Source organism: Tiliqua scincoides, chromosome 2 (assembly GCF_035046505.1).
Source record: "Tiliqua scincoides isolate rTilSci1 chromosome 2, rTilSci1.hap2, whole genome shotgun sequence".
In the NCBI taxonomy this organism is placed as follows: Eukaryota; Metazoa; Chordata; class Lepidosauria; order Squamata; family Scincidae; genus Tiliqua; species Tiliqua scincoides.
Genome location: NC_089822.1, coordinates 143,108,924 through 143,122,617, shown reverse-complemented (window position 1 = coordinate 143,122,617; position 13,694 = coordinate 143,108,924). Strand labels below are relative to the sequence as shown.

The 13,694-nt window shown below is 40.4% G+C and overlaps 1 protein-coding gene across 2 annotated transcripts in view; it reads right to left on the bottom strand.

The window, feature by feature from the left end:
* HELZ (helicase with zinc finger) overlaps positions 1 to 13,694 on the bottom strand; it is a 170,069-nt gene that overhangs the window by 44,956 nt on the left and 111,419 nt on the right. For both annotated transcript variants that reach the window (XM_066613958.1, XM_066613959.1), the window contains exons 20-22: positions 9,762 to 9,945; positions 7,754 to 7,982; positions 2,321 to 2,525 (exon numbers count right to left, since the gene is read on the bottom strand). In XM_066613958.1, the coding sequence (XP_066470055.1) occupies positions 2,321 to 2,525; positions 7,754 to 7,982; positions 9,762 to 9,945 (618 nt within the window). The remainder of the gene's footprint in view (positions 1 to 2,320; positions 2,526 to 7,753; positions 7,983 to 9,761; positions 9,946 to 13,694) is intronic.

Genomic DNA, 13,694 nt, shown 5'->3' with positions numbered 1-13,694 from the left:
TTGTGGCCCTTGAGGACTCCCAATCTGGCCTGCAGGAAACCCCCAGTCTCGAATGAGCCTCTGGCCCTCCAGAGATTTGCTGGAGCCTGCGCTGGTCTGACACAACTGCTCTCAGTGTGAAGGCCAACAGTTCGACCTCTCGCATGCGCTGTTGAATGAGGGCTTCTCCACGACTTGCTATTTCATGTCTGTGATACAGCAATGGCAGCAAAAGAAAGGCTGGCTTTGCTTTGTGCAAGACCTTTTATAGGCCTTGAGCTATGACAAGACCTTCATTCATTCAAATGTTCCATCTCTAATATATTCATTTATGTAAATTTATTAAAATTTGAAATGTAAATTAATTCTTTTTTCCCCCGGCCCCCGACACAGTGTCAGAGAGATGATGTGGCCCTCCTGCCAAAAAGTTTGGAAACCCCCTGCTTCAGAAGATAAAACTATAAATATTTCTTATGCTCATGCACGCGAAACAAAAACTTTTTTAAAACTTAGAATTAGAACCCTACGCTGAGCCTTATAGTGTCACTAACAGGATGCTAGCACTCCATCACAGATGTGAAACAGAATAAGCCTGTCAAAGTATCCAGTTTTGATCAGGTGAACAAAAGTCTTGGTGAAAATCCCCTGGATTCTTGCTGAACTAATTTCACGTCTGATTATTGGTCCAAGTCCCATCAACCCATCTGACACATGTTTAAACCAGTCTATAAGAGCTTGCGGTGCCATCCTCTCCAAAAGGAGTTAAAAAGGAGTCAGTCAATTCCACCGAGACCACAATGACAGCATACTTTCAGAATCATTTAAGACGTACAAGGGAAACTTTGAGGTTCCTAGCCTATCATTCCTCACAGCCTAGTCAAACTCATCTACATACTCCCCAAGATAACATCTCTTTGACCCTTAGATTCTAAACTGAAATTCAGGTATACTAGCAATTTGAAAATTTATCATTTAGCACATACTTATTATGTACTTTGTTTCTGTGTCACTAAGAAAGAAAACAGGTCTGTGGAAAAGTTTCAGATGTAATTTTATCACCAACAATATCCTTCAACAGAACTTTTCTTTGTCTTAGAAAAGCAAAATATTATGTTACAAAGCATGTCAAAAATATTTTGAGATTTGAACAGTTAATTAAAAACCAGTACATCAATCTTCCTGACTTCAAACTGCATGCCATACTGAAATCTATGCAGAAATAAGAAATCTATCAATACAGATTTAAAAAATGATAAGCAATGAACTTTGGACATGCAGTTTCCTAAAGGTCCAACACTTCAGAGAATTATCAAGAATTTTAAAAAGATTAATTGCGTTACTGAAGGTGGTGGATTTTGATAAACTAATCAATATTCCCAATCATGAGAACAACTTCTTAAAAGAATTGCCAAGAAAATAGCACTCCCTTTCCCTTTCAAATAAAAGCTCAAAACTTTAAATGGAAAACAGTTTTAATCTGAAAACTAGATGTACACTAGACGCTGTGCCAGAACCACCTTTCAGAGCGCAATACCATAGTCTTTCGAGACTGAAGGTTGCCAATATATATATATAGATGTACATGTTAGCTTGCAATAAAAACATAATATCTGAAAAAACTTTCTTATAAAATGAATTTTTTTCCAAGGGTCTAACACAACCCTTTTTAATTCTGCCTGCAAACATGGCTGATTAAAGCAATAAATCTTATTTATTAATGTCCCTTGACAACTAAATGTAGAGCTTAATATTATTTTTCATAACACGAATAAAAGGCACGGTGTGCTTTTCATCGTTCCTGTGACTATCAATTCTCTTAGGAGCATTTTCTTGTCACAGTCTTGCAGATAAATATGTTTGGCTTCCTGAAGATTGCAGTACTAAAGCAATAATAAGTACATGATAGATATGCTATCTATTATAACAAATATTTAGGGTGAAAGATACTATGATAATCTCCTTTGGAAAATCAAAGGTACGAACACTTTTGGTATCAGTTCTAGTAACTTGTGCCTTAGTCATTGCATACTTACCTACTTCTAGTCCATATGGAAAATATACCTGAATAAACACAACACTGTAATTTCATCCAAACATATTATGGATGTAATTTTGCCCAGCACTGCTCCTACTCTAAAGGCCCAATCCTATCCAACACCAATGGAACATGAGCTGCATCCTGTGAGGGGGAGTCATGTTGGCCTCCTCAAGGTAAGGGAACATTAATGGTGCTGGAAAGTTGGATTAGGCCCCAAGTATATGTTTGCAGAAATAAACACTTAACAACCGATGCAGTCATCCCTTTGAGCTCTCAATAACTTTGTCACAGTTTCAACTTTACCTTTGGTGGTGACTGCTGTGATTTATTGGTGTTTGATGAATGCTGCTGTCGCAGAGCTCGTGGGATAAACTCAGGAGCCAGTGGGTTCAAAACATAGGTTTTCTTTAATTCCAAAGCTTCCAACTGAGCCTTTATCTGATCAAATGTGATACCATGAAGGCTCTCATTATCATGACACAGAGCGATAAATCTTTCCCAAAACTTCCTACAAACATAAAAATAATACAAAGATGATTAACTGTTAGCTGCATACAAACATAACAAATTAAGCCTGAATTCTATATTCCATATGTTCTTCCATATATCTGCTTATGTTTACTTGAACTTAAATACTATGTTCCCATGTAAAGTTGGAAAGAATGCCAGCACCAGACACCAGTGTCTGCAGCTTATTGTACTTGGCCACCTTCTTATCAATCTACATTTAGTTCATGCAGTTAAACCTATTTCATCAAAGTACAGAGACTCTAATACTAGAAAATTTATTGCACAGCGCCATGTTTTTCTTCTTGAAGTACCAAAGTGAATGACTGTATTATAGGAAAAGTATAGGGTATTGAATGGAACCGGCAGGGGGTAGTTCAGGGGCAGGTGGGGGGAGGATCTCAACGACAGTGGTGCATGCCAAGTGTCTATCCTCTTTCCCCACACCAAGCTATCCCACTGTAGTTCAAACTACCCCACTGGAAGCCAGGTGGCCTAGAGTTAGGAAGAAAAAGCTTTACTTGCCTCTTGGTCGCCTTCCAACACCATAGCATGTGCTCCATCAGCAGCATGCTGTGGGCTAGCAGGGGTAGGATTAGGCCCTTTGTTTTGTACATGTATAATTGCATATATCCTACAAGAGAGGTGTGTCATACAGTCACAACTTTAAGGACTCGGGGCAGTGGGTAGCAGGGGTAGCAGTTGCACCAGGCATCAAGCATTAGTGGGGCAACAGGCTGAACTTTACATTAGTGACCAAAATTGTGAAAATCTTGGTATGTATGACTAAAACCATTATGTTATATATCATTGGAAAGGTAATTTAATGTAGATTGCAATGAAACAAACTACATTGGAATATCTGTATTCTATCAAAAGTTATGGCCAGTTAACCAGAAAATGAAAACACAACCACCTTATGAAACAAAAGGTAGATTTCTTTAACTCAAAACTGACCTATGAGAACTGATTGTTCTGAGAGCCAATGACATGTTATGATACAGCACGGAACCAATAAGGTGTTAATATGAGTCAGCTCTCATTTCCATGTATCATAATACAGTTGCCCCGCTAACTGGGTAAAGAGGCACTTTTTCAAGTGGTGCTCTTCTTATATTTAGCAGGGGGAGAATAACCAACCCTCTTCACCCTAGCACAATGTCTCAAACCAATCAGGGGCACACTTTTGATTTATTTACTTAATTAAATTTGATTTTATCTTGGAGGGGGGGCTACAAATCTTCTTTGACCTCAGGTAGCAGACAGATGCCAGCTATGCCACTGGCTGTGGGGAGGCAGCAGAGGAATGGGTGGCGAGCTGCTGGGGGGAGGAGGAGGCAGGTTTCCACTCAATTTTCACTTTTTAAAAAGCCCGGGCATTGTCACTTCCAGTTGTGACATCACTTCTGGGACATCATTTTGAGCTTGGCACCGGGCTACATGATCTCTAGCTACACCACTGACTCAGGGCCTCCAAGGGGAATTTAATCTGGGTGTACAAAGTTTATTTCGGCCCCTTCCCAAACAAGGAGGAAAGGGGGCGAAACAGGGGAGGGTGGTGACAGCTGGAATAGACTTTGGAGTTCACGTCTACAGGGCTTCCAATGCAGCACCCAGGTCTATCTGTCTATGCAGCATCAGTAGATAAATACAGAAATATGGAAAACTTCTAAGTCAAAGAAGTCTAACACTTCTAAGTCTCTAAAATCTTTTAAATATAGAAAATCATTGCATAAAATTAGCATCATTGTACTTAGGCTCCTGCATGTACCAAAAGTGTCCAGATGAGATTGGAAAATGTAAGATCCCAGGAAATTTCTGGGGTCCCTCCTTTGGCTCCTGGGTCCCCTTTTTGACCCTGGGTTCAAGGAGGTACAAATTACTTCTGGCACCCTGATCTCAGAGTATTGGACTCAGTGACTGAAAACTTCACTGAAGTAGAACAAAGATCACCAGGAGAATGCAAGCAACAATCCACAAGCAGGGGCAGTGCATGCCTCTGCACCACCTGAATCCCACCCCAAATGCCACCTCTGTGTGCGCAAACCCTCCTCAAAGATGAGGGGGAGCGTGGGCAGGCAAATGAGTAGGCCTGCCACTTCAAAAGTGACAGCCAGTGTACCTGTTTCTCATCACTTTGCTGTGAAATGGAGTAGGAGATGCTGAGATCCCAGCATCTTCTGCTCCTGTTCATTGCAAAGTGAAGCAGGGCAGAGCAAACACTGGCCCATCGACTCATCATAAATAAAAGGGAGAAGAGGGCTCCAAGACACCTTTCCCAGGCTACTCAGTGCTTTGTAAGCACCATGTTATTTGGAGCCAAAGCAGTTTTTTTTTCCTCCTTTCTTCAGCAGTTACAGATGGCCTGAGAGCTTGCCCATTCACCACACTTCTTAGGGTGCTGCTCTAGCTAACTGTTTCAAATCAGTATTATGCACCTCTCATGGAGATGCCACAGTAACCTCTAAATACAGAAAGACATCTGGGTTTACAATGTTGTATTTTCTCTACAGTATGTATAATAATAATCTCCCCCTACTTCTATAGGCCCTCATACACACAAATCTTCATACCATAGAGATCCTGGCTTTTTTAAAGCAACATTAGCAGGGTCTGATAACAGATTTCTGTATAACATATTCTTCCTCACTGAAGATCTTCAAGTATAGGCTCGACAGGCACCTGCAGGAGATGCTCTAGGAGGATTTCCTGCTAAATGCAGTGTGTTGGACTAGATGATCTTGTGGGTATCCTTCTAACTCTATGATTCTACAAAGAATACAGTCATCAGACTTGGCACCAAAACTTCTGTGATGTACATGCGTTTTTCTTTAAAAGGCCCCAAGGAGACTCTTCACACATGACACACTTGTATTAGGCTATAAGAACAATGAATAAAATCCTGCCATCTCTGCTTTGCAATGTTATCCCAACTTTAAAAGAAGCATCTGTCAAAACAGCCTTGTCTAGTGTGATTATAACATTAGAGAAAAAAAATCTAATGAATGCCCTGGGCATACTTCACAAAGCCCTCCATAATGATTGCAACCAATGCTTGACTCACTTTGACAGGTATTAGAATATTTATAAAATTCAAGCATTCCCTCCTTTTCATAAGTCTGTTTCATCTAACAAAATGTCATTTCCTTCACATTTCTGTAATCCCATTTTACTCTTTTAAAAGGCTTTGTTGCAGCATGTCTGAATCCTCCAGCAGTATTTTCAAAAGGGCATGCTCAGTTATTGTCAGAAACAAAATAATGCACACGAAAAGCAATTATCAAAATTTGTGATGGGCAACAGTTTAATAGAATCTGCTTACAGTGGACAATAGACAAATCTGGCAAACAAAGAATTTCTTTAATGATGCTGTTCGTGAATATTTTGATATGATATATAAGCACATTCTCTGTTCCTGTATTTTCACAGTAACAGTTTACTGACTACAGTTTATCCACTTCAGTAAATGAAAGAGATAAGTTCTTTGTAGAGATAATTAGATGCTTCCATACAATCTGGCTTGTCCCCTCAGGTCCTCGGAGAAGGGTCTTTTATGAGTGCCGCTTCTCAGAGAGGTGCAAGGGGCAGAGGCGAGAAATGGGGCCTTCTCAGTAATGGGCACCTACTCTATGGAATCCACACCCTTTTGATTTACGAACTGCTCCCAACTTGGAGACTTTCAGTCAAGGCTTGAGGACTTTTTTTTTTAGATAAGCCTTCTCAGTTCTTGGCCTTTGAACGATATCTGACTTTTACAGGCTTGGTGTTTTTTTTATAAATTGGCTGCTGCTGCTGCTCTTATATTCTATTGTATTAATGTTTTATTGCTGTTTATGATATAGGTTTTAATGGATTTTGTGTTTTAATTGTGATTTTCTGCTCTTGTATTTTTACACTGAATTTTGTAAGCCATCTTGGGTTCCTTTGGGGAGAAAGGCAGGGTAAAAAATATTGCAAGCAAATGAATGAATGAATGAAGGTGATTATTTTAATTTCTATTCCAACCAAGTCCTTTGTTTAATTTTAGAATACTTTAAAACATAAAATATAAAAATATAGATAAACTATATAACAGAAGAATAGACTTACTGTAAATAATGTATAGTCAAATATATTCCAGGCAATTAAGATCTTTTTTCCTTCAATGAACCAATGTATTTGGTCCCTCACACTCTCACATAGGAAACGACTATGCTACAAATCTCATGCTTGCTCTCCTTTTACATAAAGGAGTAATAACTGATGGCAGTCTAACCCAGACCTACTTCTTCTCACTGACAGGCCATTTTGTAATGCTGTGCTCCAATTGCTAAACCGAATAATTTATAGGTTATAATAATAATTAAATAAATAAATAATAAAGTACAATAAATCTCTTCGCTATACCTTCTCATTTCTCTAATGTTCTAATCCTATGGGACTGTTCTGGCAGCAGTTGATGCTTTATGGCATTGCAAAATACCTTACAGAACCACAAGCTTCCAGGCTGCCACTGCTGCAGATGGTGGAGAGGATCCCATGTATGATGGAAGCAAAGAGGAGCCCTGCCAAAGCTGGCAAGTTGGTGTGGTGGGCAGAGGGAGGGGGGAGGGGCAGGGCAAGTCAGAAGCAGAGGGGATGGCACCCATGGCAGGCAGTTTGCATCATATGCTATCCTCTCCAGAGGGAGCTAACACACCTCCTTTGCTTCCTCAGTCTTGTGCCAGCTAAAAAGCTGGCACAGGTCTGAGGATCTTACATAAAGGAAACTATTTTCTCTTTCCCCTCCCAAGCCTCCTGATTACTTCTCCACCATTACAGCATGCAGCACAGCCTGTTTTGGCACAGCTGCATGTTATGGCAAGGAAAAGAGTAGGATCAAGCAAAATAGAGACAAACCTGAATGACATCAAAGCCACTGAAGTTCTTTGGTTTTATCTTTGTGCAACTGACAATGATACATAATATAATGATAAAATATTTACATTGCTCAGTCACACTGTTATGGCTTGTAGCCCTTCCACTATTAATCTAAAATATTAATTTCATAATCAAATAATTTGAAAAATTAAGACCATCTGTTGCACTTGAGGCGCAAAGCAGACACACACATCAAGTTTGACTACAAGATGTTAGACTACAACAAGCACAGGACAAATGCCTTCAGAAATTTAAGGCATGTTCAATTCAAATACAGAACCAACAGGATTTTCATCAGTACCATTTACTCATAGCACATATTTGGTGTACCTGCATCTTCCAATGGAACATAAAGCAATAGGGTCTCCCACTACAGCTACTAGGGACTGTGCTCTTGTAATGGCAGTGTTGAGAAGCTTGTAATTAGATAGAAAACCATAATCCAAGTCTTCTGTTGAATCTTCCAATAAATGCTCCTTCCGTTTGATGGGTGTTTGCTTGTGTTTGCACGTGTGCCGTGTTCGCACTGTGCTAAGAAACAACACTCGAAACTGCTTTCCTGAAGAAGGAGCAGAGGAAAGTTTGAGATCATTTTAGACAATTCACTTGCTAGCAATGAGCCAAAATGACTATGCATGTTGACTTTTCACATGTCATTTTGGCAATTGCATAGCTACAGCTTATTTTTAAAACACTGCCAAAATATAAGAAATTACTTTTTAAGTGCACTAGAAATACCAAACACAATATGTTGCTTAACGTCTTATTACAACACTGATCCTGAAACCTGCTTTCTGTTTCAAAAGTAGTATTTGTTTTCTGTTATCTATGCCAATAAAGGTCTTATGTATGTATATATGTAGTATTTGTTGAGCAGTAAGAACACAGACCTTTTTAAACATCTTGGGCATCCCAACTATTAAATATCAACAGTTAAAATTCCCTAAATTTATAAAAGGCAGATTAACATACAGTTAACAGAGCTAATGTGATTGTGATTATTTCTGTTTCACCAACCCATCAATTAAACTTCCCAACAAGCAATTAATCTGTGTTGCTGTAAGGAACAGGGTAATCTGAAGTTCTACGACAGGAGACCATATAGGAATAGAAATAGAGAACTTAAATCAATTTTCAGGAAAAAAAGAACTTTTAAAACACTTTGGAGATGGAAATCAAGGAATTCCCACCATGCTCTAGTGAATATGATGCTTGCACAGAACTTCAGATACTTCCAAATTTTCTTAGACTGAAATCCTATACATCCTCTCCTGAGAAGAAGCCCCATTTAACACCATGAAACTAACTTCTGAATAGACATGAATAGGACTCTGCCATTATTTAACCAGAGGAACACCCTATAAACACAGTGAGAATTCCTCTGTGAGAGCATTTCTTTGCACAGGAGGGAACAAAATTCAGAGAAGTCTATGAATCATGCTGCAAGCCCTGTAAATGTTTACCCAAACACATATTACTGTTTTCACGGGCAGAAATTATTCAATATTACTGTGGGATATGTTTCACATGAATAATATGTAACAGTGATTCCCAACCTGGGGTATGTGTAACCCCAAGGGGTATTTGCCAGAACTTTTAGGGGTACTTGAAAAAGAATTTAATAGTGGTGGAAAAAGGCAGATTGCCTTTTATTATTATTAGATTGCATTATTTATTTACTATTTATTATGTATTAGATTGCCTCGCGGGGCTTGCATTAGAATGCCTTGCAAGGTTAATATGAGGGGTACAATTTATAGAAAATTGGCTGCCAAGGGACATGCAAGTGAAAAAATGTTGGGAACCACTGATATATAGCAATTATTACTGACGTACAATGCTAGACGCTGTTCCAGAACCACCTTTCAGAGCGCGATACCATAGTCTTTCGAGACTGAAGGTTGCCAACAATGCAGGAATGATTTCCCTATATTTGGCTACAGTTATGGCACAAAATATAAACTGCTTTGTATTACACAGCTGTTTAAGTTGCATTCATGATGCCTGCTAAGGGCTGAAAGTGACATAATTGAGCAGAAAGTGACATCATTAAGCAGATGATGGCCACAAATAAGCATTTTGTTCTCACACAGAAACTCATTAGCTGCAAATGACAGAACAAAATGCTTATTTCTGGCCATCATCTGCTTAATGATGTCACTTTCTGCTCCATTATGTCACTTTCAGCCCTTAGCAGGCACCATGAATGCTAACTTTGGCCCTCTGAAACAAGTTTGACATCCCTGTCCTAGATAAAGTAATGAAAACTACTAATACTTAGAGATCATTTCAAATTCTCAGCCAGGTTCACAGCCTTAGATATGCATGTGCTACTTACCCTGAACATTTAGCACTCTCTCAACACTGACATCAGATAACCTTTTTTTCCGAAGCTCTGCCCGAATTCGGAATACTTGATCAGCATATGGTGTTACAACACCTATGCTACCGTCATCCAATTTTCCCCAAGCTACTGGCCACTTTCTCCTCAGTTCTTCAACACGTTCTACTACTTCAAACACCTTGAAAGAAAGAAATAGTTGTACTGAGGATAACTATGCACTGGTTTTATTTTAGTTTTCCTTGGATAAAAAGTATACTTCAGAACAGAATTTAACTAAAGTATATTCTACAAGCTTTATCTTTAAAATGCCAATTAAACTATAACATCCCTTTGCCACCTAAGAACTACAGATTGCCAGTGATTCACCACAGCTTGATAAATCCTTGCATCCACAATTGTCTGGCAAGCTATTAAATGGACCCATAAAATCAGTAAGAAATCCTAGAATAACACCTTCTCCCTTTCAGCACGGTATGAATTGGTTGGACTCTTCCAGTGGATCAGGAAGCCATGCCAGTGAGGCAATCTCCTATTATACATGCATGATGTATGGCTCTGTCTCACAACACAGCCTAGGAAGACAATTACATACTCCCTGCTCCTGCAGTAGAGCTGAAGTTTACTGAAGACCTGCTCCTGAAGTTAACCCTTTGTGAATCTGTGAGCTGGAGAGCAAGACCAGATACTAATGATGCTGATCATTTACAAAGAACAGAAGAAGACTTTAGCCTGATGACCTCATTGGCACATAGAGGTTAATGTCTTTCAAATTCACACATACCATGAAATCAAGCATTTCTAGTGCAGTCACTAGATGCATTTTTGGGGAGAGCAGGGTTTCCCTTTCCTCCCCTCCCCTTTGTCCCTTGATGAAATGGGTGAATTTAGATATTTGGCTGGGAACTAGGTCTGTTTTGCAGAAGTTTCCTATTGGGGAGGAAAATTAGGTTCTCACTGCTGTGACTATAAAGTAATATGTTGAACAGCTCACTAAAGATCTTATAAAGATTCATAAGGCAGGCCTATCAGGTATGAGGGCAGTGCTCCAGGGATTCAAAGAAAGGTGTACTCTAGCTGTTATCCTAAAGTGGTGCGAGCAGAAGGTCTGTCAGAACTAGGACTGGAATCTAGAAGATATGTTCCTGCTAATAACATCCTGCTAATGGTAAATACCAGTTTCTTATCTTCTTATACCTTATTCTTACATCATCTATTCAGGATAGATGAATATACCTTCCTATACCTTATTCTTACACCTATCTATTCAGGATAATAAGGTTTGCAGGTGGGGTGGGAGTAGAAGCCGGAGACTCAAAATGTCTTATAAGTGTTCCAACTTCCAATCTGTGGAATTCTTTAGGCAGGACCACTTCTTCTGGGGAAACAGTGCATTATCTGAAAATAAGGCTGCAAGTGAAGAACACATCTTGGATACAAAGATTTTCTTGTATATCCTGAGGGAAGGGGTAAAGCCTGTGAGTTGTCTTATTAACTCTCAAGGATCAAATCAGTTCCACCCATTTACTCTAGAACTGTTTGAAAACAGCATTGTACATAAGGTTAATTCCTGACTGTTAGCAGCAAAATATTTATGAAGGGAAACAGTTGCTGCAGTAAAGGATCTTCTGAGAGAGCACCCAGGCCTTGCAACTTAAAAACTTTTTCATGATCCAGTCAGCATATCATGGGGGGGGGGGGGCACACTCTACCCTCAGGCCTCTCCTTCTAAAGAAAGATCAGAAGAAAATGAATTTAATATTTTAGAGGCTGGAAGAGCCGAAGCTCCAGTTGCCTAACAGAACCATTAACCTTCAACGCCTTGACTGGAAAGAGGGAAAGGGGAGAAGTTCCCTGATAGGACTGGTATCCCTCTTTTATTTATTGCATTTGGGCGAGGAGGTCTTCTTCTCAGCCATCAAGTAGTCTTCTTTTCAAAGTTCTTTAGGTATAGGGATCCTCAGCCCAGTGGTGTAGCTAAAGGGGTGCAGGGGGTGTGGCCTGCACAGGGTGACGCGCATGGGGGGGTGACACCTACTAATGACCAAAATCTCTAAAATTGCAGTTTGTAGGAATAATACCATCATGTTATATACCATTCAAAATCGCTAAAATCGCGGTTTGTAGGAATCATGTTATATACCATTTGATGCATAATTTACAGTGGAATGCAATGAAACAAACTGCTTTGAAATATCCCTATACTATCAAATGGTATGGCCAAAAACCAGCAGGGGCAGGGAGATGATGCATCACCACGCCCACCACCCAGGTTGTTGCCCCACCTGGTGCATGTGAGGAGGTCCATCACAGGGGTGACGGACTGGTCTCCTGCACCAGGTGATGCAAACCCTAGTGATGCCACAGCCTCAGCCTTCAAGGCCTCCTCTACGCCATTAAGGTTCTAGTTCAAAGGAATATTTTTCCCATGGAACTTGTCCATCAAAGGGGGGGGAGGTTACAGGTGTAAAGAATGTCAAGTCCTGATAATGTGTGGATATATTCATAGCTCCTGAAGCAGCTGCTGCTACCAAGACTGAAAAGTCATAGTGTTGGAAGGGAACTCCATTGAGTCCAACCTCTGCCAATACAGGCTCTCCACAACTACAATATAACTATCCAGCCATTGCTTAACAAGTTCCAACAATGGAAACTCTTCCACCTTTCAAGGAAGGCTCTTGCACTGCCAAACAGGTTGTACCATCAGAAGTTTCTTCCTAATGTTTAATTTAAATTTCCCTTGTAATTTAAACCCATTTGTCCTGGTCCAAGCCTCCAGAGCAACAGAGAACAAATATGATCCATCTTCTACAGCAGCTCCTCAAATATTTACAGACCTCTATCATGTCACATCTTAAAAGTCACTTCTCTAAACTAAACATGCTCAGTTCCTTTAACCTCTCCTCAGAGGACATGGTCTCTCTCCCTCATACTTCTAGTCACCCCTCCCATACACATTCCAGTTTATCTATCCCTCTTAAACTGCAGCACCTACAACTAGACACAACATTGAAAACAGCATTGTACATAAGGCACCTGGGGCTGCCCATCACCTGCCCTCCCCCCACCCAGAAACGCCTCCCTCCCACCTCCTACACGCTCCCTCCCACCTCCTACACGCTCCCCCATGCCTACCTTCACCGCCTGTGTCGGCGCGGGTGTGCTGGCACAAGCGGTGGCGAGGAAGCCGCAGCGGAGGCTACTGCTGGCCTCCGTACGTCAGCACATTTAGATGCGCCGGCGCAGCTTCCTCCCACGGAAGCGCAAATGTGCTTTACGGCACATTTGAGACCCTCCTGGGGCACCTATGCCGGCATAAGTGCTGGTTAGGATTGCGCTCTTAAACTGTTAAAAACAAATCTTCATACTTCAAATTTTACATCTCTTGGCCTGATACCATTTTATCTCATGTAGTACTGGTTACACTGTTCAACAATGAAATTTTTACAAAAATGGAAGTAGTTTTTCTTTATAGATTTTTGGGCGCTGAATACAAAAATAACAGTAAAAATCCTCTATTAGCTACAGTTCCAGATTAATTTGACCATTTATATTTTGTATAGCAGGGGTGCCCTGGCCCTGGGGCCACTTGTGGCCCTCAAGGACTCCCAATACGGCCCTCAGGGAGACCCCAGTCCCCAATGAGCCTCTGGCCATCTGGAGACTTGCTGGAGCCCATGCTGGCCTGATGCAACTGCTCTCAGTGTGACGGTCAACTGTTTCTAAACTAAAACTAAAATATTCATTTATGTAAATTTATTCAAATTTGAAATGTAAATTAATTCTTTTTTTTCCTGGCCCCCGACACAGTGTCAGAGAGATGATGTGGCCCTCTTACCAGAAAGTTTGGACACCCCTGTTGTATAGATATCACACATATTTCAATGGGATGTCCAAACTGGATGGATCAGGTTCCAACTACTTCTTCGC